At 42.6% G+C, this 23,103-nt stretch overlaps 1 protein-coding gene across 2 annotated transcripts in view; it reads right to left on the reverse strand.

Moving 5' to 3' along the window:
* Window positions 1-7,069: 7,069 nt before the first annotated feature.
* Window positions 7,070-23,103, reverse strand: part of EPB41L5 (erythrocyte membrane protein band 4.1 like 5) — a 54,341-nt gene continuing 38,307 nt past the window's right edge. Inside the window, exons 16-25 of one of the 2 annotated variants that reach the window (XM_040562342.1) lie at window positions 21,711-21,877; window positions 20,798-20,892; window positions 15,625-15,753; window positions 14,902-14,963; window positions 14,128-14,238; window positions 13,616-13,709; window positions 12,572-12,649; window positions 11,606-11,647; window positions 11,064-11,197; window positions 7,070-10,671 (exon numbers count right to left, since the gene is read on the reverse strand). In XM_040562342.1, the coding sequence (XP_040418276.1) occupies window positions 10,614-10,671; window positions 11,064-11,197; window positions 11,606-11,647; window positions 12,572-12,649; window positions 13,616-13,709; window positions 14,128-14,238; window positions 14,902-14,963; window positions 15,625-15,753; window positions 20,798-20,892; window positions 21,711-21,877 (970 nt within the window). In that variant the 3' untranslated portion in view covers window positions 7,070-10,613. The remainder of the gene's footprint in view (window positions 10,672-11,063; window positions 11,198-11,605; window positions 11,648-12,571; window positions 12,650-13,615; window positions 13,710-14,127; window positions 14,239-14,901; window positions 14,964-15,624; window positions 15,754-20,797; window positions 20,893-21,710; window positions 21,878-23,103) is intronic. The other variant, XM_040562343.1, reaches the window with a different exon arrangement.

A 23,103-nucleotide genomic window follows, 5' to 3' on the forward strand; every position in this document is an offset into this window, starting at 1 on the left:
GAAAGGGTAACAATAAAACAGTGATTTTCCAAGTAATGAGAATGGTTTCTGGCATGTCCACGTATCCTGGGGATGCGCAACAGCCCCAGGAAAATGCCATCCAGCCTCTGCCGTTCCTTTCGTCCTCCCCCCCGACTCCCTTCTCTTTGGCAGCCCCACAAAGGGTTTAACATTTACTTGGATCTGATGCAGGCAGGACACGAGCCAGCCCTAAGGCGAAGGCTTGGCACAGGGAGCAAAAAGCAGCTTGCAGAACATGCCCATCTCCCCCGCGTCCTCCCCTCGCCGCTGCTGGCGAGCCAAGTCAGGCGGCTGCACCAGCGCCTTCGGCTCAGCTCCAGTTTCTTCCAGGAAGGGCTGAACCTCTCAAACCGCCCCCACTGCCTGGGTCCTGCCAGCCCCCAGCCCTGGAGGTGCACAGGAGCTCAGGGAGGGGCTGGAGCCACCGGAGGCTCTTTTGTCCCCATGGGGGCCCATTCCCAGGTCTTTACCAACAAGGTTGAGCTCTGCCCAGAGAGGAAAGGGTCTGAGACGGAAAGCGACTGCATCCCACAGCCACTCAGCAGCAGGAGCGTTCTCCCTTTGTGCACACACAACCTGTATTTCAGGTCCTGTCCCAAAAACCTGCAAACAGCATCGGAGACCGACACAAGCAATCCTTGCTTGTACCGCTGTTATTCCCTGGGACGCCTTGTTTCAGAACTCAAACAGTGCTGTCAGCTACACTTTGTGGCCTCTCAGCACCTCAAGCGTTTCACTCCCCGTTTGCTGGTGCCCATTTCCACTTAGATCTCATGCAGTTACTTTTTTGCAGCAGAGCCTTTGTGGATGTACCTGTGCCATTTCTCCACGGCTGCAGCAGTTGAGGAGCATTCATCTCAGACCCCAGCCACTGACTAAACACTGCTGCCATCTGAAAGCCCCGTGGTGGCTTGCAGGGAATAATGAATGGAATTAGTCCAGCTGACAGCAACTACTGAGAAAGGAAACAGCACACATCACTTTTGGCTGGACACAGAGCGGAGAGGCTGTGGCTGAAGCTTGCTGTTTTAAAATCTCTCTGAAAAAACGAAAGCTTGCATGTGTTTGTTATGGCCACAGCATAATTTGATTCACAGAATAAAAACAAAAGGATGCAAACTTATTGTAATCTCATAGAATCATACAAAAATTAAGGTTGTAAAAAAAACCTTCCAGATCATCTACTCCAACCATCACCCTTACTACCAATGTCACCCACTAAACCATGTCCCTAAGCACCATGTCCAACCTTTCCTTGAACACCCCCAGGGAAGGTGACTTGACCACTTACCTGGGCAACCCATTCCAATGCCTGACCACACTTTTTGGTAAGAAATGTCTCCTAATTGTTTTAGTTGTTGAAGGGTAGTACTCTTTGTTCAGTTCTTTAATTGTTGAAGAGTAGGGGCATAACATTTCCATTTTTCCACTCACCAGGGACATCGCCTGACTGCCAGGACTTTTCAACTAGGATGGAGAGAGGCTTGGCAGCTACATCAGCCAGTTCCCTCCGCACCCTGGGATTCATGTCATCAGGTCCCATAGACTTGCACCTGTTTAGATTCACCACGTGGTCTCGAACCTGCTCTTTCCTTACAGTGGGTAGGACTTTGATCCCCCAGCCTCCATCTACGGGTTCAGGGAAATGAAAGACTTGAGAAGCCCGCCTACCAGTGCAGGTGGAGGCAAAGACGTTGCTGAGTACCTCAGCCTTCTCCACGTCTGTCGTTGCCAATTAGTCAGCTATAGAAACTCACTCCTAATATAAGAAATTAGCCACCCATAATCACTTACACACTCCTATTTTCACCCCTCAGTCTATTTTCACAAATGTTAAAGGTGCATGGTGGCCCTTGGGGACTCCCCCTGTCACCCCAGCGCAGCAGCCCGAAGGGAGCTGGGTCCTCTCTTGTGCTCTTCCTCGAGGCTCTGTGCAGAAGGGATGCCACCTCTCGCACAAGGGCTGCCGGATGGGAAAGAAGCACTCACGCAAGCCCTGAGAATCAGCAACAGAGTGGTTTATTGCTGGGATGTCTTGCAGGTAATCCTGCGCGATGTCCATGGTGTTCGGTGGCTCCAAGCTAGTGCTTGGGATGGAGCCTGCGTGATGACGGGTAGGGAGCTGGCCGGGCACTCCTGCGACGCTGTTTGTGCGCTTGGAGAGCAGAGAGATGCTGCGGGAGTCCCAGGTCTGTTCTGGTGGAGGTGGATCCACTTCCATTGGTTCCTCCACGTCTTCTGGTGGATCCAGCTCCATGGGCTCCACGTGTTGGGCAGAAGGATAAGCCAGTCCTTGCCCAGGACTGCCCAAACGGGATGCCTTCCATCTGGCATGTTTTCAGGCAAGGGTGCCGAACCAGGGGGTCGTCCAGTCCCACGCCTTGGTCCCATGCCACTGTCGGGTTGATTTTCATGCGTGGGTCTGACGCTGCCGTCTGTTTTATGGCCCTGGCTGGGTCCCGCACTGTGTTCCCTGTGATAGGCACGCCTGTGCTCCCCGCGGCTCTCTGGCTGATGTTCCTCCCTTTGCCTCACGCCACTGTTTTGACTATGAGAAGGCCCAGGCCCCCTGACACTGTGTGCTTGAGGGGATGGCCTGCTCCCCGCATCGTTGCGGTGCCAATGGTACTGCTTATAGGTGTCCGGGCTTGCTTGATAGGCTCGCCTCTGCTCTGTGCGGCTGTCTGGCCGATGTTCCTGCCTTTTCCCCATGCCGTCGTTGCGACAGTTGGAAGGTCCATGCCCCGAGTTGCTGTCTGGTTTGGGGGAAGGACGGCGCACGGCTTGGAGTTGCCAATGTTTGAGCCCGTCCTTGCTGGGGACTGGCCGCACGCGATGCCTTTGTTCAAGGAGACTTTTCAGGCCAGGGTGCCGAACCACGGGCTCATTCTCTTCCACGCCTAGGTCCCGTGCCACTCTGCGCTTCGTTTCCATTTGTGGGTCTGACGCTGCCATCAGGTGTATGGCCATGCTTGGGTCCCACACTGTGTTGCACACTATAATCACGCCTGTGCTCCTTGTGGCTCTCTGGCTGATGTTCTTGCCTTTGCCTCACGCCGCTGTTGCGACTAGGAGAAGGCCCAGGCCCCCTGTTGCTGTGTGCTTGAGGGGCCTGCCTGTTCCCCGCGTCGTTGCGGTGCCAATGGTACCGCCTGTAAGCATCTGGGGGCTGTGCACCAGAGCTCCCTTGGGCACTGGTGTCCGTTGTGCTGCCGGCGCTCTGCCTTCACCCATGACGCTCATGTGGAAGAAGGAGGAGGGTTGGGTGGGGGGGGCCTGAGGGCCCCTTTTGTGGGGCTGGCTTCCCCGGGCCATTTGGCTTGCCAGAGAGAAAGGCTGTCCCTCGGCCACAGGGCCTGCCCTGCACCTCCCATCCTGTGCCCTGGGTTTATTTTTAACTCTGGTTTTTAGGTAATTTCATTCTGTTCTTTATGGAAAAGAACAGAAGCAAGGTGCATCTTCAGCCCTAATTCCCAGGTGCGCTTTGCGCTCTGAGTGACGAATTTCTTCCCCACGTCACATCTAATCGAAATCTCCCCTCCGTTTGTTCAAAGCCATGATTCCTGGTTCCATGGCTACACTCCCTGATGGAGTCCCTCTCCGTTTTATTTTTAGGCCACTTTTATGGGTTAGGTTAGGTGGCAAAACTGCAGAACCTTGCAAACTGCAGCCATATCTACCTTCTTCCACATGCCATTTTCCAGCTCAGGCTCTAGCCTCTCATCAGTGTAACATAGAATCATAGAAACATTACGGTTGGAAAAGACCTCCAAGATCATCTGGTCCAACCCCCCCCCCCCCACCAGTGTGACCCACTAAACCACGTCCCTACGCACCATGTCCAACGTTTCCTTGAACACCCTCAGGGACGGTGTCTACCATGATCCCCAATACCTCTTCTGGTAACTTCATTTCCAGCCATCTGGGTTCCAGCATCTGCTAGTACATGAGATTTCTCCTCTCCAGGTACAGGTCTCAGCATTTGCTTTTGTTGAACTGCACGATGTTCCTGTCAGCTCATTTCTCCAGCCTGCCATACTGAGATTATTTAATTTCCATAATGATTAAAATTTATTATTGCTGAAGACTCACTGCAAAACAAAAGAATTGCTTAACATGCTTTAAAGCTTTCTCTTAAGTACAAGATGATGTCTTAAATGGGCTTCTAACATTTTACTGTTGTTATATAAGATACTTGAACATGAAGGCAGGTATCACCAGTCTTAAAGACTTATTTTGAAGAATTAATTTAAGAAGTCTTTAAGAATTTGATCTCCAGAAGTACAAAATATTCTTGCCTCCAAAAATGGTAAGAAGGCTAGCTAATTCCTTGCTAGATAAGGCTAGGGCTAGCTTTGTGACTCAAGGTATCACAGACTATGTACATTCGGAAGCCCCGTGGCATAACAGGAATGTATCTACAGAGTGAAAAAGTTCATAAAGAGTTCATGCAGATGATCCATTGTTCACACCACTTGCCTTTTGGAGGACTTTCCTTCAGACGAGGTCAAGTCCCACAGATCCCATGCCCACTAGTGGCTGGAGAAAAACTGACGTCATCTTAAAACGCATCTTTCAGTTTAGATTCATCTCATCTGAGATGTGAGAGGTACTGTTTTATCATAAATCACGTATCGCAAGAAATCAAATCTATCAGCTCTAAATATCTCAAACTCATCGTCTTTAATTACTACTTGGTTGCTGAACATCAAAATGCTTGAATAGCAGAGGGATTTTCTTTTAACATACAGACATTCAATAAAGAGAGTAGGTGTTTTTTTAATTAAAAAAATAGGCCAATTTTTTTTTTTTGAGTTATAAATGGATTTGAAGTACAATTCAGTCACATATTGGTGGGATTGTAGTTTGACCTACACAAAAAATGATGCCACGGGGAAATGACTTTCTATGAGCTTAGCTATTGAGATGGAATTATTTCACTTCCTTGTGATATTTTCCTAAGTGTCTTCATCACTGAGAAATGAAGATAACCAGATGGCTTGGTTGCCCTTTGCTGCCTTCTTCAGCTTTCCATCAAAGTCAGGCTTTGGAAATTTCCTTTAAACAATCATTAGCAGCAGTGTACTTCAAAGCATAAAACATTCCCCTGAATACTGAAAATAAAAGCAAAGCAAGGTCCCTCAGCTAACTGGCATCCATTTCTGTCCACACTGAGCACACACCCTGGTATGATTTTCAAAAACCCTGACCACCGGACAGCCTTCCTGGAAGATCTCAGCTCACCTGAGAATACAGCATGCAAGTCTTTAACGTCTCTAAGCGTAGATGGTATTTAAGTTACTAATTGACAGCAGGTTAATTTTATAACATGGCCTGCAGTTCTGACATCCCAAGTAAGCTGACAAGTCTCTCTCTGGCCCAGGCACCTGCCTCTTCCATCAGAAGCCGCTGAGTGACCACAGGGTGCAGACCGACAAACACATTCCCGCAGAGAGCCGCACACTGCCCCAGCACCCTGCGTGCCCCTGGCTTGGACTTCCCACCGGCCCCCAATGCCCAGCTCATGTCCCAGGTCTCATGTCCCCAACACCCCGGGTCTCGCGTCCCGCCTGTCCGCCACCAGCATAGCACGGAGCTGCTAAAAGATGACTCTGCAAGACTTTTGCACTGATGTGGTGTATTTCAGACACAACTACAATATAAACATTTCAAGATTGGGTTCGAGTGAACTACAGATCACAGCTTCTTGTTCCCATGTACAGTTTCAATACAGATCTCAGTGCAGTGCCTAAAGCAGTTCATACATCACTATCCTCGTGAAACAGAAGCGAGAGGGTGCACTTTGTTTTATAAAAAAAATAAATTATACATTGAGACCTACCGCCGAGCTTTACATATAAAAAGGTAAAAATACAGTAGTTAGTGTGGCTTTAACAAAAAAATATCTAGCTAAAAAAATATTCTTACAGACTTTAAAAATAGGTTTGTCCAGTTATAGGTAAGGGCATGTGTGTGTTTAGGAAGCAAAGTGCTCAGACCAAGCAGGACAAAGGAGGAGAATCTGGAGGATCCCTGCTCTCCACAGGCTATGCCAACTGCCCAGACCTCCCTCCTCACTGCCGTACAACAGCAGACTTAACGAAATCACACAAACTCTACGTCCACTTGAGTGCAGTGGGAAGGGCCCTGGACTTATTTCTGTGGTGCTAACGCTCCGACCAAACACATGCAGATTAGACCTGCACCGCTGAAAGACCATTAGCAAGGATTATTTTTTTTTGGTATAAAAGTTATGATTGTCCAGCTGTATTTGAAAGCTGTGACACTACCATGTCTAAGAGTTACACAATTTTACTACCACTTTCTAACTAACGAACACTCCGTGCCCAGACAGCTGAGCTTTAAATGCTAGCTGGCTGTGAGATAGAGCTGCTAACACTTCACCTGTACAAGATTTGGGCTGTACCAGAACATGTTCACAACGTGAATAACAGCGCTGTTTGTGGCAGACCTTAACAGTACAGCTGTGCTTCAAGAAACAGAATAAGTGGCAAAGACAGGGTGCAAAGGGACAACAAGCAAGGGCTGGAAACAGTTTGTGGAAAGAGACCTGAATGTAACTGGACTTGTCACCTGAGCTCCTCATCCAGTGCAGCACATTTTCTCGCCAAGTTGCGGCCAAAAAGCCCAAGACACACCATTTATATGGCTGTCTTTGACAAAGCATACATGGAATTTCAGTTTAAAATTGAGTATGTTCAAGCTAACCAATTAACCATGACTGAGTACCAGGTAAGTCATTATTTTATGATATGCAACTTCCCTACCACTGATGTAAAGACATCCCCTTAGTTCCAGTGGTAAGAGGGCCTGAACTCCCACACCTTAATTCCTGTTTCAAAAGCTTGTAGTTACAGGACAATTACCACCTACTCACACATGCAGGCTCTCTGGTCTCTTCCTGTTAGACTAGATGGGTGAGACTGAAATGCAGTTCTACTGTCCACGTTTCCTTAAGGTTAATCACTTTGAGATATAGTGTTGTGTGTGGTTTTTTCTCCCTTTTTTTTTTTTTTTGTTATTTTACAGATGTTAAAATTTCTGCAAAATCTTTTATGGTGTACAATCACTTTTCAGTTTTTTGTGTAAGTTTTCACTCTTTGACTACAGAGTGAAAAAGCATCCATCCCTGATCAGCACTGCATGTGCACGGCAAAAGGGTACAAAGACAGTGAGTAAGCAGAGGCTGGAATATGCATTAGTAAGTCAGTGGGTTATAACTTTCTTAGGTAAAAAAAAAAAAAAAAACAACAACACTTTTTTTGTTAAATATATTGTATAATAAAAAATCTAGGAGCTGGCTTTTTCCAAATGGCTGCACGACACATGTGGCTGCATCTCTTCATTCTTTTCAACTCTCAAAGCCTCTAAGTGGTTGGCAGACCTGCCAACAGCCCAACGTCAGATTAACACAGAAGTTTTGTTTATAAAACTCTTTAAATAAATACCAAAAAATAACCTTTTAGAGTGCGGCTGGACTTATAGCCAATCAATCGAGTAGCAACATTCAGAAATCCGTTTTTCTTAATAGCATGCTGGCATTAATCGATATTTTATAACATCAGCTGCAGGCACTACTGTATCTATTTGTGTTTGATAAAATTTAAGTGATGAGTAAGGCTGCATTACCTGGTAGCCAGTCATGGTACCACATGACACCTACAGTTTTAAAGCAAAATAGTGATGCAAAACTACAGGATGTTCAGACACCAAATTACGTGCCTGTTTAGATCACATCACTGTGGTGTCTAAGTCTCCCCAGGCTCCCTGTATAAACAATTGGAATAGCTAAATAAGCTACGTTGAGTTAAATGGAATATTTTCCCAGATGTCACTGGGAAGAATTAGGTTTGCAGTCTCAAATCTACTAGAAATTGCAAATCCCCAATGTAACAGTTGAAATTTTTGAATTTTTAAGTATTAGGCCATTGGAAATTGAGGTAACCTTGCCTCTCTGAAATCTTCCTGTGTGTGTTTAAATACAACGTCCCCCCTCGACCACCACCACCCCAGCCATGCTTACAGTAAACAGTTGGCTACTTGGAACCACTTAGATTTTAGGGGGACACATTCACCACATGTGTTATTTACTTGTTATTTGCTTTATGTGATTGCTTGGGAGGAATCTAGGGACGGTATTTAGCACACAACGCTGTAAAACTGTAAACTTCTGTTATTTTACTTTTGGGAGAAATTCAAGCTAACAGTTCACAGTGCTCCTGAACCCAATGGGAAGAGTCAAATATCAAACATGCCTTAAAGAGAATGCTACTGCATTCTGTCTATTTACAAAACCAACACATGTAGCTGGCGAATGCCAGCTCAGCTGCTGAGCAAACAGATCAATAGCAAGTGCCAAGTTTCCCCACACAGTCCTGGCTTTGTGCAGGAAGCAGACTGTTGCAGCCATAGCTTCCCTTTTCCTGCAGGAACCTTTCTGGCAACTCCATTAATCCACACTCAGACATTTGATATTTGAATCGGGAATCTTCTACGTTTTAATACACAATAAGGCTCAGACTTAAAATATAAAAGATAACACTCCGCTGGAAGCAACAATGACAGGTGGACGCCAGGGAGCAGAAACACGCTGCCCGGTCCCAAACAGCAGCTCCGCTCTGGCTGGCAGCACTGAGTGCAGAGCGTGCCTGGAGCACCCGCCATCAATTTCAGCTCTGGGTTCTCCAGGCAGTAGCTGCAAATCACTGTCTGCAGAGAGTCACTCTGGTATGTCAGTCCGAATTGCTCCCGATGGTTTCTGTGTTTCTCTATTAAGGCCTCTGGGGCTTTGAGGAGTGGCAGTTGGCCATGTAAATGCTAAGCGGTTTCTTCCTTAAAACTCTCAGTCAGCATCTTGCAAACAAGTACAAAAACAGCAGTAAGAACGTCCAGGACATACCTTAGTCTGAACGAAGCAGCCTAGTAGGACACAAGCTTACCTGCACAACCCACAGTGGTTTGGTCCAAATCTTTGTCCACACTGAGAGACGTGCACGCAGCAGGCGCACAGAAAGGAAGTTGTACGTACAGGTTTCAAACTGACTTTCACATTCAAAATTGTTTCTAAGAACCACATGTATATAAATATTTATAAACAGCAGCACTACGCAGAAAAAAACCTCCAACCCCAGTCATACGTACAAACCTCTTCCTGAGAAGGAAGGATCCCAGTAGTTTCACCTCTGCTTCCCTGTTTGGAGGTGTGGAATTCGTCATTGGGCTTCTACACTTCTCCTTCCTCTGACTCTGCATTGATATTTTCACAGGATACACTTCCAGGGTCCATGTGCTCTCACCTCTACACCTTCATGTGAGGATCCTGCTGCCTGGGACTCAAAGGATCTCTTCAAACTGTACGTATTGTATCCTGTACTTCACCTGAGCACCAAAAGGTCTTCACTAGCACTGTGGAGCATGCTCTTGCAAGAACCCTGCTTTCCTCCTAGAAGCAGGTGAACTACTTTTGGGAATGTTTCAACTTTTTTCTCCTACTTTCACCTTATTCTTTCTATTCTGGAACAGGATTCGAGGTGGTAAGAACTGACGTGGTTGTACTGTCATGCCATAACATGCCTGGTAAGCACTTCCCAAAGAACAGCATCCAGAAACAACATCTAGGAACAATATGAATACAAATAACGAAAGTCTTTTCCTTCCTAGCACTGAATGACAACAGAACTAACCTCAAAGCAGTTCCTGAAGTAAGCTGTACTCATACCTTCACTGCTTCAGCATTGAAAACAAACAAACAAACAAAACCCCATATCTATAGCCTAAATGCATGTACTTGAGTCACGCAGAAAATAAAATAACTAGTGTCAAAAAAATGTGGGACCTCTGCTGTAATCTGCTAATGCTAAAAGTTGTTTGGCCAGTTAATTTTCCTTTTCCTGCTTGCAATGAGCAGCTCAAATCCAGTCAAAGTAGTTGGTCACTGATGGACTAGATTTTAATTCCTTCCAGGTTCTGTAACAATAGGTGCACAGATTATTAAGGGCTTTAAGGCCAAAAAGGAGCATATGTGTTGTTAAAACAAAGGAAAACCAGTGGGATTAATCACACAGAAGAAAATTACCTTGGCCGTATCAAACAGTCATTGGTACTGTGAACTACCATATACAGTATGGCCACAAGATGGCCCTAGAAGTTCTCCTAATCTTCCCAATAATACTCTATAAAGGTCAGGGATGTGGTGTTCAAACACTATATAGCTAACATCACAGTGATCACTTGCCATTAACACTTCAGAGGCAGCACAGGGTTAAGAAAGACTAAATCTAGTGTGAGTGGAACACAAGTAGATTTTGTTCCGCATGTTCAGAACTAGCTCCAGTGTGGTATTCACTTCTCCTAAGGAGAACATCAAATTTTCATGTGGTTTTATATTCTGGTTCATATTATAATTCCAGTTAGATTGCAATAAATGTGAAAGTCTCTTCCTGGATCCTAGCAAACCAGCCGGCTGCTTCCGTCCCATTCAGCAAGAGTTTGATCCCAAGCAAGTTTTTCAAAACGACTGCTTGTAGAAGACTGGAGTTTTTACAAGGTGGGAAGTGCAGAAACTCCTTCTTCTAGAGTTCAGTGGTGAGTAAACATCTCGTCCTTATTGTAGCATCCTCATTGACTGGGCTAAAAGAGAAAAAGGAGGCCCTGTGAATGCATTCCTACAAAAAGATCTTCCATAAGGGATTTAAAAAGCAAAAGATACTGCTAGGAGCAAAACTAAGAGATGAGTATCATTCATAAGAGTATTAATAGCTGTTCCCTCATAATCTAACAAAACCAATGTATAAACCTTTCCAATGGACAACCTGCAGAAGGGCAAACCAAACCAATTTCCAGTAGTGCAGTAAGTAGCATCATTGCTATCCACATCCTGCCCGCTGAAGCTTTCCCTTTCTTCAGGGATTCACTGAAAGATCTGGTCATCACTGCTAACTATAACTATTGAAATGGAAGTAAGCAAGAGCACATACTTCCTCTCCACATGCATACTTCTGATGTGAATGCTGGGAACTTACCTTGCAAGGACTTCAGATGTCTGCTGGGATGGTGGCAGTCCAGCTGATGGCAACAGAGCCTCTGTGCTGCCTTTCATTGCTTTCAGAGCTAAGGCAACATCATTTCCCAAAGGCCCATTGGAAATCAGTCCAGTCTGAATTGGGGAGAAAGAAACAGGAAACTAAAATAAAAACCTGCTAGCACACAACACAGTAATTGTTCAATATGGTTATTTACAACAGAAAACTAAGATTCATCAAGTTCCAGGGTGGGCTTCACTAAATGCAAGTACTTCAAGAAACGTTATGACATTTACCTGCAATGTAAACACAGCAAAAGCAGAGTTTAAGTATTAACAGGACATCCAAGTATCAACCTGGATTGCTTTGCTTTAGCTTGGCTTTGCTACATTACTGCATGGGCTTTCAAATTAATACAAATTATTGTCTCTTACTCAAGCTCCCATCTCTTAATCATGACAAAAGCTTTCTCTCTCTCTCTTTTTAAGTTTGCCTCTAAATTGCTTCATATCAAATTGTTAAGGAATGGTTCAATAACTCACTGGCACTATCCACCTCGGTGTTATCGTGGGCTGGGGAGACACCTACAGAAAACAAACAAAAAGCTCATTAGAAAAGGCTGGAAGTAACAGAGAACATTCCTGAAATAATACTGGCTGCCTAAAACAATATCAGATATTTATAAGTCACTGGTCAGAATCTGCCACCCTACAGAAGAGATCTTTGAACCATACTAGTGATTAGCTACAGGTGAAGTGACTTCATACAAAAAGGTAATTCACATCCACGCAGCATATGGCTAACACCTACTCACTCACAGAAACTCACTGAAAACAGTTTCAGCATAGAGCTCCCTTCAAAAAGGCAGCTGAACCCATTATTATTTTCTGCTTTGTGGACAAAGTTAACTGAAAGTACACTTCTGTGAACAGTTTATGGTCCTACTCCTTCCCTTTTTCTTCAGTGCCCACAGCATAGCTCATTTTTACCCACTGCATTTTTTTTTAAATTTATTCCAATATAAAAGCATTTATTTGTATTAAAACCTTTATATTAAAAAGTCATTTGCATTAAAATATTTGTCAATTGTTTATTTTTTTATATATGCACATCTATATACACATACACACAATGTATATAACGTGTGCATATATAGCTGCACAGCCATATACATATAAGGTACTCTATATATCTAGAAGTCTGATAAGCAGGCTGGCATTTGCATCATACTAAAATAAGACTAAAGGCTCTTGTAACACAGATACAAGTTAACTCTTGAAAACAATTCAGGTTGCTTCACTTCCCTTACAAAGTTGTACAGCCCTATGCCATCCACCCTAAAAGGCAGGTGACATATGTGCAGTGACGCAGTGACCCAGGCGAACCACCACTTCACTCCACTGCAGCAGGTCCAAGCCTGGTGGACAGATACTAAAGCAAGAACAGAGTTTATGAGTAAAAACCATTGTACGTGGGAAGGAAGAAGTTTGGTTTTGAAATACATTTACCCGAGGTGTGGCTTCTGTAAAGTCAATTAGATTCTCTGTCAGTGGTGTTAAGGAAACGTCCCGGTCATCTGGAGTGCTCTATGGAATAAATCAGTTTTGAATTGAATTCCCAATAGTAAATAGATAGGTTTGCTGAATACTCTAATGACTTCCTGCATTATGGACCGGTGTCCTTAATGAACACTGCCATTCATCAGGCCTGTTTTCTCAAACCTTGTCATGTGATTTTTTTTAAATTATCTCTTAATTTCACTTTTCCTCCATAGTATGCTGAAAGTAATGTCATTGCCAAGTAAGCTGCAAAACTGCCCTTTTCTCCTGTGCAAAGATGAAGTATTGCACCATTTGACAAAAAGGTCAGTGAGGTCTGCAAGCTGAGTATCTGAACTCAGAAGATGAAGGTGATTAATTGTTCAGTGGAATAAATTACATAATACTGGTTTAGAGAGATGACAGATAAAGGGTGTGTTGCTTTAGTTTTCCAGATTAACCCCTCCGCCTGCTGAAATAATAGCCAAGTCCAATTTGGACTCACCTTTTGTTTTGGAGAGGGACAAACAAAAGTTGATCCCTGAGTGCTGCACAGATTGTTACGTGCATTTCAGAGCCCATTTATAGAAAAAAACCCACTACCTTACCCTTAAGGCAACCAAAATACAGCAATTAAACATTTCAATTTAAACCTTTCCCTCCATGGTTATTTTGACAGAAACTGCATATGTCAGAATTTCATCCCTGCAGTCTCTTCCCCAGAGCACCAAATTATTGGGATATAAATGGCTCCCCACCAGTGTGAGAAAAACGTCCCACCAGCTTAGAAAAATAAGTGCCAGGCAAAGAACTTGACAGGAGTCAGACATCCTTCAGAGCAATGTATATAGTATCTGTCTCTGCTCCAGAAAGCAGTCTTTGGTATTCACCAGTGACTGGTATTCGCTGTGTTATGACAGGCATGCAGTAAGGTCTGTTGTGGCTGCCTGAGGGCATCAGTAGCTCAGAATGCAACACACAGAAACCTTCCAGGCTGACAGGTGGTGGCGATACCTTTGAAACAGCAGCCTCCTCAGCTGGAGCCAGACTAGCCGGAATCAGCAACTCTTCGTGGCTAGAGGCAGCACTATCCTCATTTGATGCATTACTGGAAGGAGAAAACAATTCTCATCAGTAGACGTAGCCAGTGTCCTATAAACCCAACAGTATCAGTACCTTCAATCTTCAGCAGCTTTCTCAGCACTTATTTCTAATTTGTCTACACAGGACTGAAGTCTTCCCTGCTATCCTCTTATCTCCCCACTTGGAGCCAGGGGCAGCGGGACGTCAGGTATTTCAGTCATTTCAAAAGATGAGAGACGAGCAGTAAGCTCGATAGCATGCTCACCCTGAGGCCTGGCCTACACTGATGAACTGTTGCAACACTAATTAAAGATGCATCTATAAACCTGTTTAGTTAGACGTAGCCTAACTGCTCAGCACTGTTCCTCATCTTTTCAAGCCTGTTTCATAATAAACTCTACATGGTTCTCATCCCAGCAAGATTTTTCTCATGAATCACTTACGGAATGAAGGTGTTTGAGGCAGGGGTTGTTTTCAGGAGCTCTTTTGGTTCTTGAAATATTGGACTGGTTGCTGGGGAACTACTCGGTGTTTTGCCTGATGGGAGAATGTTCCTGGCACAATAAAAACCAAACAGAAAGGTACAAACTTTCACTGAAAGCTCTTCACTTGTTACAGCACAGTTTTGAAATTGCTAGATGCACATTTTATTCAGTATATTGCCTTGTGTTCTTTGAAGTCTGATACATGCTTATCTTCATAAAAGGTCAAGATATTATGTAGTTATGACATGCAACACTAATTTTTTCAGTGCCTGAAATTCAGCTAAAACTAATGATCATATGAGATTCGGTAATTCACAGGAAATCCGCTGCCAGCGACAGATTTCTGTATGCACATTTTTATCTCCATTGTAAAACAGCTACTGTAAACAGACACTTCCCCACTCCTCACACTGAAGTTGTTTGTGTCAGAAATAACTACAGTGGTCAAGGCTGCTGTTGGAACAACGTTTATCAGACTGAAGTATGGGAGAAAAAAGTAAGAGCATCTGGATTACCTTGTACATATTAAAACTTTGCAAATACAGTTTTTGCTGGTTATCGTTTTAAAAACACCTCACGCTTACCAGGTTAAACTACACTATGACAAGGTAAAATGCAATAATTACTGAGCCACTGAAAGATCACACTGAACACTGAGACTCCAGAACTCCAGGTTCTCAGTGCTGTACTTGGATAACTAGATTGTGCTTTTCTTCCAATTCTGTTCAGTACCTGGCAGCAGCATCCTGAATAATGGAATTCTTGGTACCTGCCACGCTGTCTTCTCTTACAGCCTAAGAGAAAAAAAAAACAACAAAAATATGCATTTCTGATACCTGTTTCCATTTTGTATCAACTCAGAAATTCAGAAAAAAAGCCAAGAGCCTCCTCTCCTGCATGAAACTGTGATGTTTATTTACTGCTCAAAGACTTAAAACATCAATTCAGTGTGAAAACTTCTGTGTAGATAATTAACTAATGTAGCTAAAAAAAACCAAACCACTACTTGCTACAAAATTTACTAGAACATGCTAGAAGCATGGCCTTATTCACTGTATTGTAGAATAATTTTTTGATTAGAAGGGATCCTTTGGATGTTATCTGGTTCAATCACACTCAAATTGAGGCCAAATGTAAAGGTCGATTAGTTTGTTCAAGGCCTTATCCAACTGCATTTTAAGTGTTAACAGGGACTGCAATTCCTCCCTGGGCAAGCCATTCCAGCACTGGACCGCTGTGACTGTGAAGAAAGGCTCTCTTACTCTGCCACTCTTTGGACCTCAGCTCCTGAAGCACCCTTATTTGCAAAGCACCTTCTTCAATACCAGGCAATTGCAGAGTCAAACAGTGAAAAAGGGCATCTCCTGAACATTATTAACGGTACTCCCCTCACAACCAGTTCTAAAAAGAAAAAACATTTGAGAACATTGTAGTCCTTATCACTGGAGTATTTACCTTGTGCCCTGCTTCCGCCTGGGCCTTCAGGATATTGCTTTTCATATCTGCTGGAAGCCATGCTGCTGCTGCTATTGGGCTCTCAATTGCATTGTTAAGACATTTATCTGTCAGCTTTACCACTTCATCCTAGAAGACATGAAAAACCTTTGTTAGAAGCAGTTCCCACATGAAGACCCTGGACTGGAATTTATTAATAACAACAAGGCTCCAAGTGAGAGGAAAAGCAATGGTTATACTGAAATGAAAAATAATCTCTTCATTTCAAAATTCAGTTGGAAAATCAGAGCAAAACAAAGCAGGAAAAAAAGCACAATGCTTAAAAGTAGAGATGCCAAAAGCTGTGCTAAAAATACAGTGTGGAAGAACTGAGCAGCAGTGGACCCTCAACATGTAGCAGTTTACTGATCTGAGATCAATATAGCAGCCATCGTATTACATTGTTATAGCCTAACTGTAAATTGATAATTCATTTTCAAAACCAAGTTGGGAAGATTTTTACCTTAAAATCTGCTTATAAATTAGGACAACACTTTCATGTGCTATTAGCTCCCTCTCCCACCCCTAATTATATCAGAACAAATTGGCAGCCAGACACTTTAGGAGGACAATTAAAAACGAGATACCTTTTCAGTAGAGAATATTTCATTATGTGAATTGCACTTCTTAATTATAAAATGTTAATTAAGCATTCAACCTACTAATTGCTATTTGATTAGTGACAGAAGTTAATTAACTGAGTGGAAACTAAACCTTGTGACCTTTCTTCTCAGGGTATGACTCAGCAGGGGGAGACAGAGCCCTGCTCTCCTCACCATATGCCACTCGCTGGCTGAGGCTGCTCCTCCAGCAGTTCCTGCAACACGCACTGCAGCAGGCACCAGCCTGCTACTTGCATGAAATGCAGCGTGTCCAGAAGGAATGAGTCCCATTGCATAGAGAATGCAGGGCAGAAATTAAAAATAAAAAATAAAAGGTGAAGAATACCTGGCCCTCACCCAGATCTCTATCCGCTTTTCACTTTTCTTTTTATTAACTGGAAATAGTAAATAGAACATCTAGGTTCCAGTCTTTAGGGAGGAGAAAAACATTTCCCCTTCTTGTCTCCCTCTAAATCACCTTTTGGGGCATCCAAATAGGAACTTATGAGACTTACCTAAAGGAGAACCCACTCAAAAATTTTGGCTGCACTCAGCAATGAATACGGAACTTTGCAAAATCTTGAAGGATCACTGTCAATGTAAAAAGGCACAAGGAACAACCACCTGCCTTACTAACGGCTACTGCTAGCAAATATTAAGAGATGCACATGCACATAATTCATGAGGACTACCAAAATTATTTATTGAACGTTTTAAGGGTTGTTCATTTCACAGAAGCTCCTGGAATTGCCAAAAGTCTGGAATAATTAAAACTGAATTATTATGATCCATACAGTCAAAGTACCCAACTGCGATAAACCTTAAATCCTTACACTGGACTTCACTGAACTGAATGCTGCATGCAACATTCTCTGCACAGAATTTCTAAGGCATTGTTCCAGTACCAGTGAAATAGTAAATTTAACTATTTTAACTGAGAACGTCAGTATACGGATGCTTTAAGCACCATTTTGTGGTTCCTCACTTCCTCCATCTGAACAACCAATTTAATTAGGCCATGCTAGTCTATTAGCAATTACATTCCCAACTTTTGAAAAGTTTAGTATTATTAAGAGCTATTTTAACGTACTCAAATATAAGTTCTATATCACCAAGGAAACATTTCCATCAATACTAAAGATACATTTTTTTTCAGTCATTTCAATTTTGTGCTTAAAAAAAGCAATGGTGTTTTGCTATTTTTTTTTTTATGGAAAGAGCTTGAAGCTAGAAGGGAAAGCATTTGGCACGTGATAAGATGGCCTCAAGAGGTCTGATTTACAAGACATGGAGTTATCCACATAGAACAGTAAAGCCGCTGGAGTTTGTCAATATCCTAGCTCATTATGAATTTCTATTGTTTCCATGTACTAGGCAAACTATATTTGTACTTTAGCTTCATGTTTTGACTGAAGGATAAGTCCACTTCAGAAACTGATGAAAGCAGAGCTCAGTGTATTTAAAAACTTTTTGTTCCCTTTTGTCAGATCTGGTCACTGTACTAGGGAAAGCTTGGAAACAACAAAGTTGTATTCTTCCATCCCAGCAGATTTTGGCAGAGAGCAGCTGTGAAGAATGAAGCCATTCATTCCACACTTCCCAGTTCTCATTCTAGAAAGATTTCTCCCTTTCTAAAAGGGCATGGATACTGTATAAATATTTCCTTATCGAATAAATCAGTCAAGACTGTCTGCAAGTATAGAATTATGTAAAGATGATGCTGGCAGGCCATCTTTGACCCATGACAAAAAAGTTCAAGATTTTTAATGAACAGAGCTGGAATGAGCAGTTCATTGGCATTTGATTGCATCACAAAATCCAAGATGCAGCTCTGCTTTCAGAAGCAGAGAACTAATGCCTTCCCCTCAATGCACTTCACCAGCCCTTTTGTGCACTGCAACCGTTTCTACATAGGTCGGTACCTTATGCACTGGGTAAAACTTAACGGGAGATGAACAATGCCGAAATTTTTAATTATGCACTGCCACAGAGAACACTAACACTGCCTTCATCTGAAGTAACAGCAAACTCCAGGATCTAAGCTCACTGTAAGGTTTTATTGGTGTATTCCAGCCAACTGTGATACATTGTCCCATTCTTTCCAGGCAGAAGATGCCACAAACACCTCTTTTTATGAGTAGGTTAACAGTGAAACTAGGTGCAGGACAGCCAATATACACATTATGTAAAAAATAAAAATAATAATAATAATAAAAACACAACAAACAAAACCCAACCACGTATGGAAATTAAAAAATAAATACATAAATTAAGCAGACTTCAAAGTCAGGGAAATAAGGCATTTTCAATAGTTGCTCTTAGGTCATTCTTTCAGGACACACTTCCAAACCATTAGCCTTTATCTCTAGTCACAGCTGGGAGATGCTCATTTGGCACTACCGTAACCTACTTGCCTTTGCAGTTTGAAGCACACAGAGACAGTCTCTAATCTGCCTACCTTTTTAAACAAACACTCTCAAGTCACCTCTTGGTAAATTACATCATAGGCTGAAAAGCTGTTTAATTTTTCCTACCTGAAGAAAACCACTTATGATATGCCCTTTTAAATTTCCATAATACAATTTAAACTTCCTTCCTGAAAGCTGCTAAGTCTTTTTTTCCCAAAGAGAGAATCAAATTGCATGCTGTTCATCCATACACCTCCTATTTCTCAGTTAAGCAAATGTTCTTGCTCTCTCATCAGGGTCTTATCACCCCAGCATCTGTAACCGTTATTATCCAAAGTTATTCAGCACCTCACATGACAGCTGGATAACTGTCAATGTGCTGGATTGGCATCTGCTTGTTAGATTAGCTTGTTACAGGAATCTTATCTCGCTTACTATATTTCAGCTATTATTTAAAAAGCACTAATACAATTTTGCTCCATTCTCTCCGTTTAACCACCTAGATATTTTTTTCCTCTCCGTTTGAACTCAAATGGAGCTCAACAGGAAAAAATATTCTGCAATAAGCGGTATTCTTTGCTTTAGTTTATACAGAAGCAGTATTTTGGCATAACAGGACCTACGGGCTACTGACTAATCTTCTTAGAGACTCGGTAATCTTTGTAATGCAGTCACCAAGCAGAAAGGTACACAAGGCACCCCTGACATCAGTCCTTAAAGGGGACTTGAGCACAACAGCCTGCAGCAACAAGCACACCAAAACAGCAGCCTTTTCTCACACCAGGGGGGTAAACAAGTGCCTAGGAACAGGCTTACCCCAGCACACACTGCTAGAAACCTCTCTCAGAACCTGTTTTATTTTATCATTGCTGGAATAAGTCATACCAACTTCACCAAAAGGTAGATGAATCCTCAGGCCTCCCCACAAAGTAGGGTAGTGCAAACAGACCTAATATTGCAGATTGCTTTACTCTCTCTGCTTGTTCAAAATGCAGTAAAGCATCCAAAGCTTTAACATAGGGGAAGCAGATTAAGTTGTCCTTTTTTTTTTTTTTTAAACACATGATTTATTCACAGTCAAGCCTGGAGGGAAAACTATATTCCAGTTTTTTGAAATCCAGAATCTGATCTGTTCAATTTAAGTACCTTTCAATATGCTAAAATTTTATAAACCATAGTCACATGCCCTGGCTTGACTGCAAAGCATGTCCTGTATGGGTCCAGTTGTCTGACAGCCAGTGAATTTATCAAAATTTTCTGCCGTTGTAAGGGAGGATCCTGTGCTCTCCGACCCTTCTGGTTAACAGTAATTATTTTCATTATGGCTCCTGCATTCCTTTGACACCCCCTCCTCCACGAGTCCATTTCATTCACAACTTTTTTTAAAAAAGGGGAAAAAAGGTACTAACAAAATAGTTCAAAACCGAAAAAGGTTAAAAAAATAGTTTAGATATTGTCACTTCGCAGATTACATTGGTTCATTAAAACATCCAACAATTACTGGAAGTGACAGAGGAACGAGGGAAGCCAGGGAAGGAAAAGCAAAGAGGAGCAAGGGAGAAACCCCTCTCCCTGTTCAGGGCACTGAACCATCACTCCTCTCTGTGCAAACACACATCACAACCTCCACTAACACCTTATCCAGAGAGCTGGTAAGAACAGGTTACTTAACAGAAGGGATTGACCAGCAGCAAACTTGCCTCAAAACACAATGTTGGAACAAAGTTCTGGGAGGGTTACGGAATGCAACTGAAAAACATTATGAAAAACGCTCAGCCCTTCAAAACAAGAGGGTGAACGATACAACATTGTACAGTTAGCAACCTACAGAAAAAGGCAACAGAGGAACATTTCAAGCGTTTGCACTTTTTGCTCACACAGATTTTAGAAAATTCCACCAGGCTGCAGTCTGCATATGTGCGTGTTCACTTCTGCCTCTTCATCTTTATCTCACTGCCCTATCAGGCAGAGGTTTATATACAACAAAATATTTGTATTTGCTTTATTCCCCAATATTACTCCTGTTCTTGAAAATCTTGCAAAGGACCAAGTTAAGCACAAGACTTTTCAGAATTATCTGAACAAAACCAAGTGACTCTGCCAAGAAGAAGGATGCCCAAGTACCTGCACGTTTATGTTTATGTTGGGACGGTCAGTTGGCACAGGGCTGCTGCACTCTGCCTCCAGTTGTTTCAGTTTTAGCAATGCATCTTCAAATGCTGAAAAAGACAAACATCAACATCTTACTAATAAATATCACTGTCTAGTTAACTTGCTTCTTGTGTTATTCCTGAATGCTAATTCTAAGGTTTTTGAAGTTGGGGTGAAAAAAAACAAAACAAAGCAAACTGCTTGCTCAATCTTCAATTTAATTTTCATTTCTACAGTCTATATGTATTTAATTAGAACACTACCCTCCTGCGTGTTCATTTTTCCAGCCATCTTTACAGCGAATGAGCAAGCAGCAAGAGGTAACTGCTCAGATGGCAGCACTTTACTGTATTTGTGGCTACTCAGACCCCACAGAGAACTGTGACTTTTCCCTTGTACCTCTGTTCTTGGTAATAAGATGCTTCCAACTGCAACGGGCCAGAGCTGACCAACTTTGTCATCCCAACCTACGTAACCTAGCGTTATGTCTTAAAGATGTCTTATGCAATTCTTGAAAAGTTTGTGGCAAAATACTGTAATTTAGTACAATCGAAACAAGGCAGCTCTTGAAAGCTGAATTAAGGACAGTCGGGCAGATACAATGGCAGCAACACTAGAAATCTCAAAGAGGGAAGTCTGATTCTGAAATAGGCTCTCCTTGCAAACAAGTCGTTAGCATTTTGTTACAGAACTCTTGTACGCACTGCTTCACATACTAGAGAAGCTGCATTCCACTGGCAAGCAAAATTGTCCCTGTGCATGCATCTAAGGGAGCTCTCTAAAACAGCTTTGGATTTTTGTACGAGAACAGCCTCATAACCATATAATCAGGTAACTTTGACCCCCCACACCACAATAATAGGAAAAAATCTGTAAGGTTGCTTACGATCCAAGTCTGTTTTTTCATTGGCAGTTTCCTTCGTGCCAGGATGAGGGCAACTAACAAATTCTTCTGAATCTCCCGTTGCCAAGCCAACAACGGGACGGCCTACAGCATCATCAACACAAGTTTCTGGCAGCTCCATGCTGTCTAGTAAATCAACAAGAGGTACACTGCAAAGGCAGAAAGATGGGCAGAGATAGGCAGAATTCTGTTACCATTCTTTCTGTAACATGAAAAAGCTTTAACCACGTGTAATCTCTTTTTTCAAGTTGTTTTCTGGTAACCAGAAACATTCTGGAAAACCTGTTCCAGGAAACTGTTCCAAGCTTTCGGTGAGTTTAAAAGAAAAAAAAAAAAAACAAGGAACACCTCACATCTCTAGAAGAATTGACTTCGTAGCAGAACAGGTGTACTTTGTCTGTTGCTCACATAGCAGTGGAAGAAGTGAAAAAAAAGGGAGGGGAGTTTCTGTGGAAACCTCTCCGACATTTATAAACACAGCAATTAGACTGTGAGAGAGGGAATCTTCAGGCAGTGTTGGTGAGTCCTACCCAGTGTATACTGGAGCTCTTCCTGAAGGCAAAGATGCACTGTGGCACGTTATGTTATTTCTAATTCTCATACTGCAAGCTGACTCCAATTGTTTTAAGAAACTGGAAAGTTATCATCTAGTAGATTCACTTTTTTGGAACAAATATTTGAAAGATTTTTTTAGCAGACTCAAGGTACATTTATGCATTTTTACTTGAGAAAAACAGAGCGTGCAGGAGGGAAGTTGGTACTCTTCACAAAAAGCTATTCATTTGTGCAGCATTTCATGAACAGTTTTAAAAAGGACAGAGGGCAAAAGGGTCCATGGCACAGGGCTGCATCGATGCCATGTTATGGTTAAGCATATCTATAACTAGTTTCAGCTTTGCTAATGTGGGCAGAGATGCGAATGAAAACTTAGCAGTCACAGTATTTTGAGTGAACCAAAGCATGTACTCCATACCCTCTTAGGATCACTTGCCTTCACCTCCTTTGCTTTCTAATGGAAATGGCTCCTTTTAATTTTGTCCTACCATCTGTATTTACAATGAGAACAGCAAACCCAAACCAAACCAAAAAAAAAAACAACAAAAGTTGCATTATGATGCTTATGTTGTGCAAACAGAAGGGAATCTCGTCCATCTCTTGGAAGCTAAGGAAAGCTGTTTTAACAGCAAACTATCAAATACAGACACAACAGCCGCTGCAGAATATAATGGTTAATCAGACAACCTGTGTATACAACCGCAGTTTGATTGTCACCCCTTTTGATCAGCAATCATGTTTACCTACAATGCGGTTAAAATACCGATTTAAGAAGAAAATTGCTCATATTGCTTTTGACAGTTCTGTCCCAAAGATGAAA

The sequence above is a fragment of the Cygnus olor genome, chromosome 6, assembly GCF_009769625.2.
Source record: "Cygnus olor isolate bCygOlo1 chromosome 6, bCygOlo1.pri.v2, whole genome shotgun sequence".
Taxonomy (NCBI): domain Eukaryota; kingdom Metazoa; phylum Chordata; class Aves; order Anseriformes; family Anatidae; genus Cygnus; species Cygnus olor.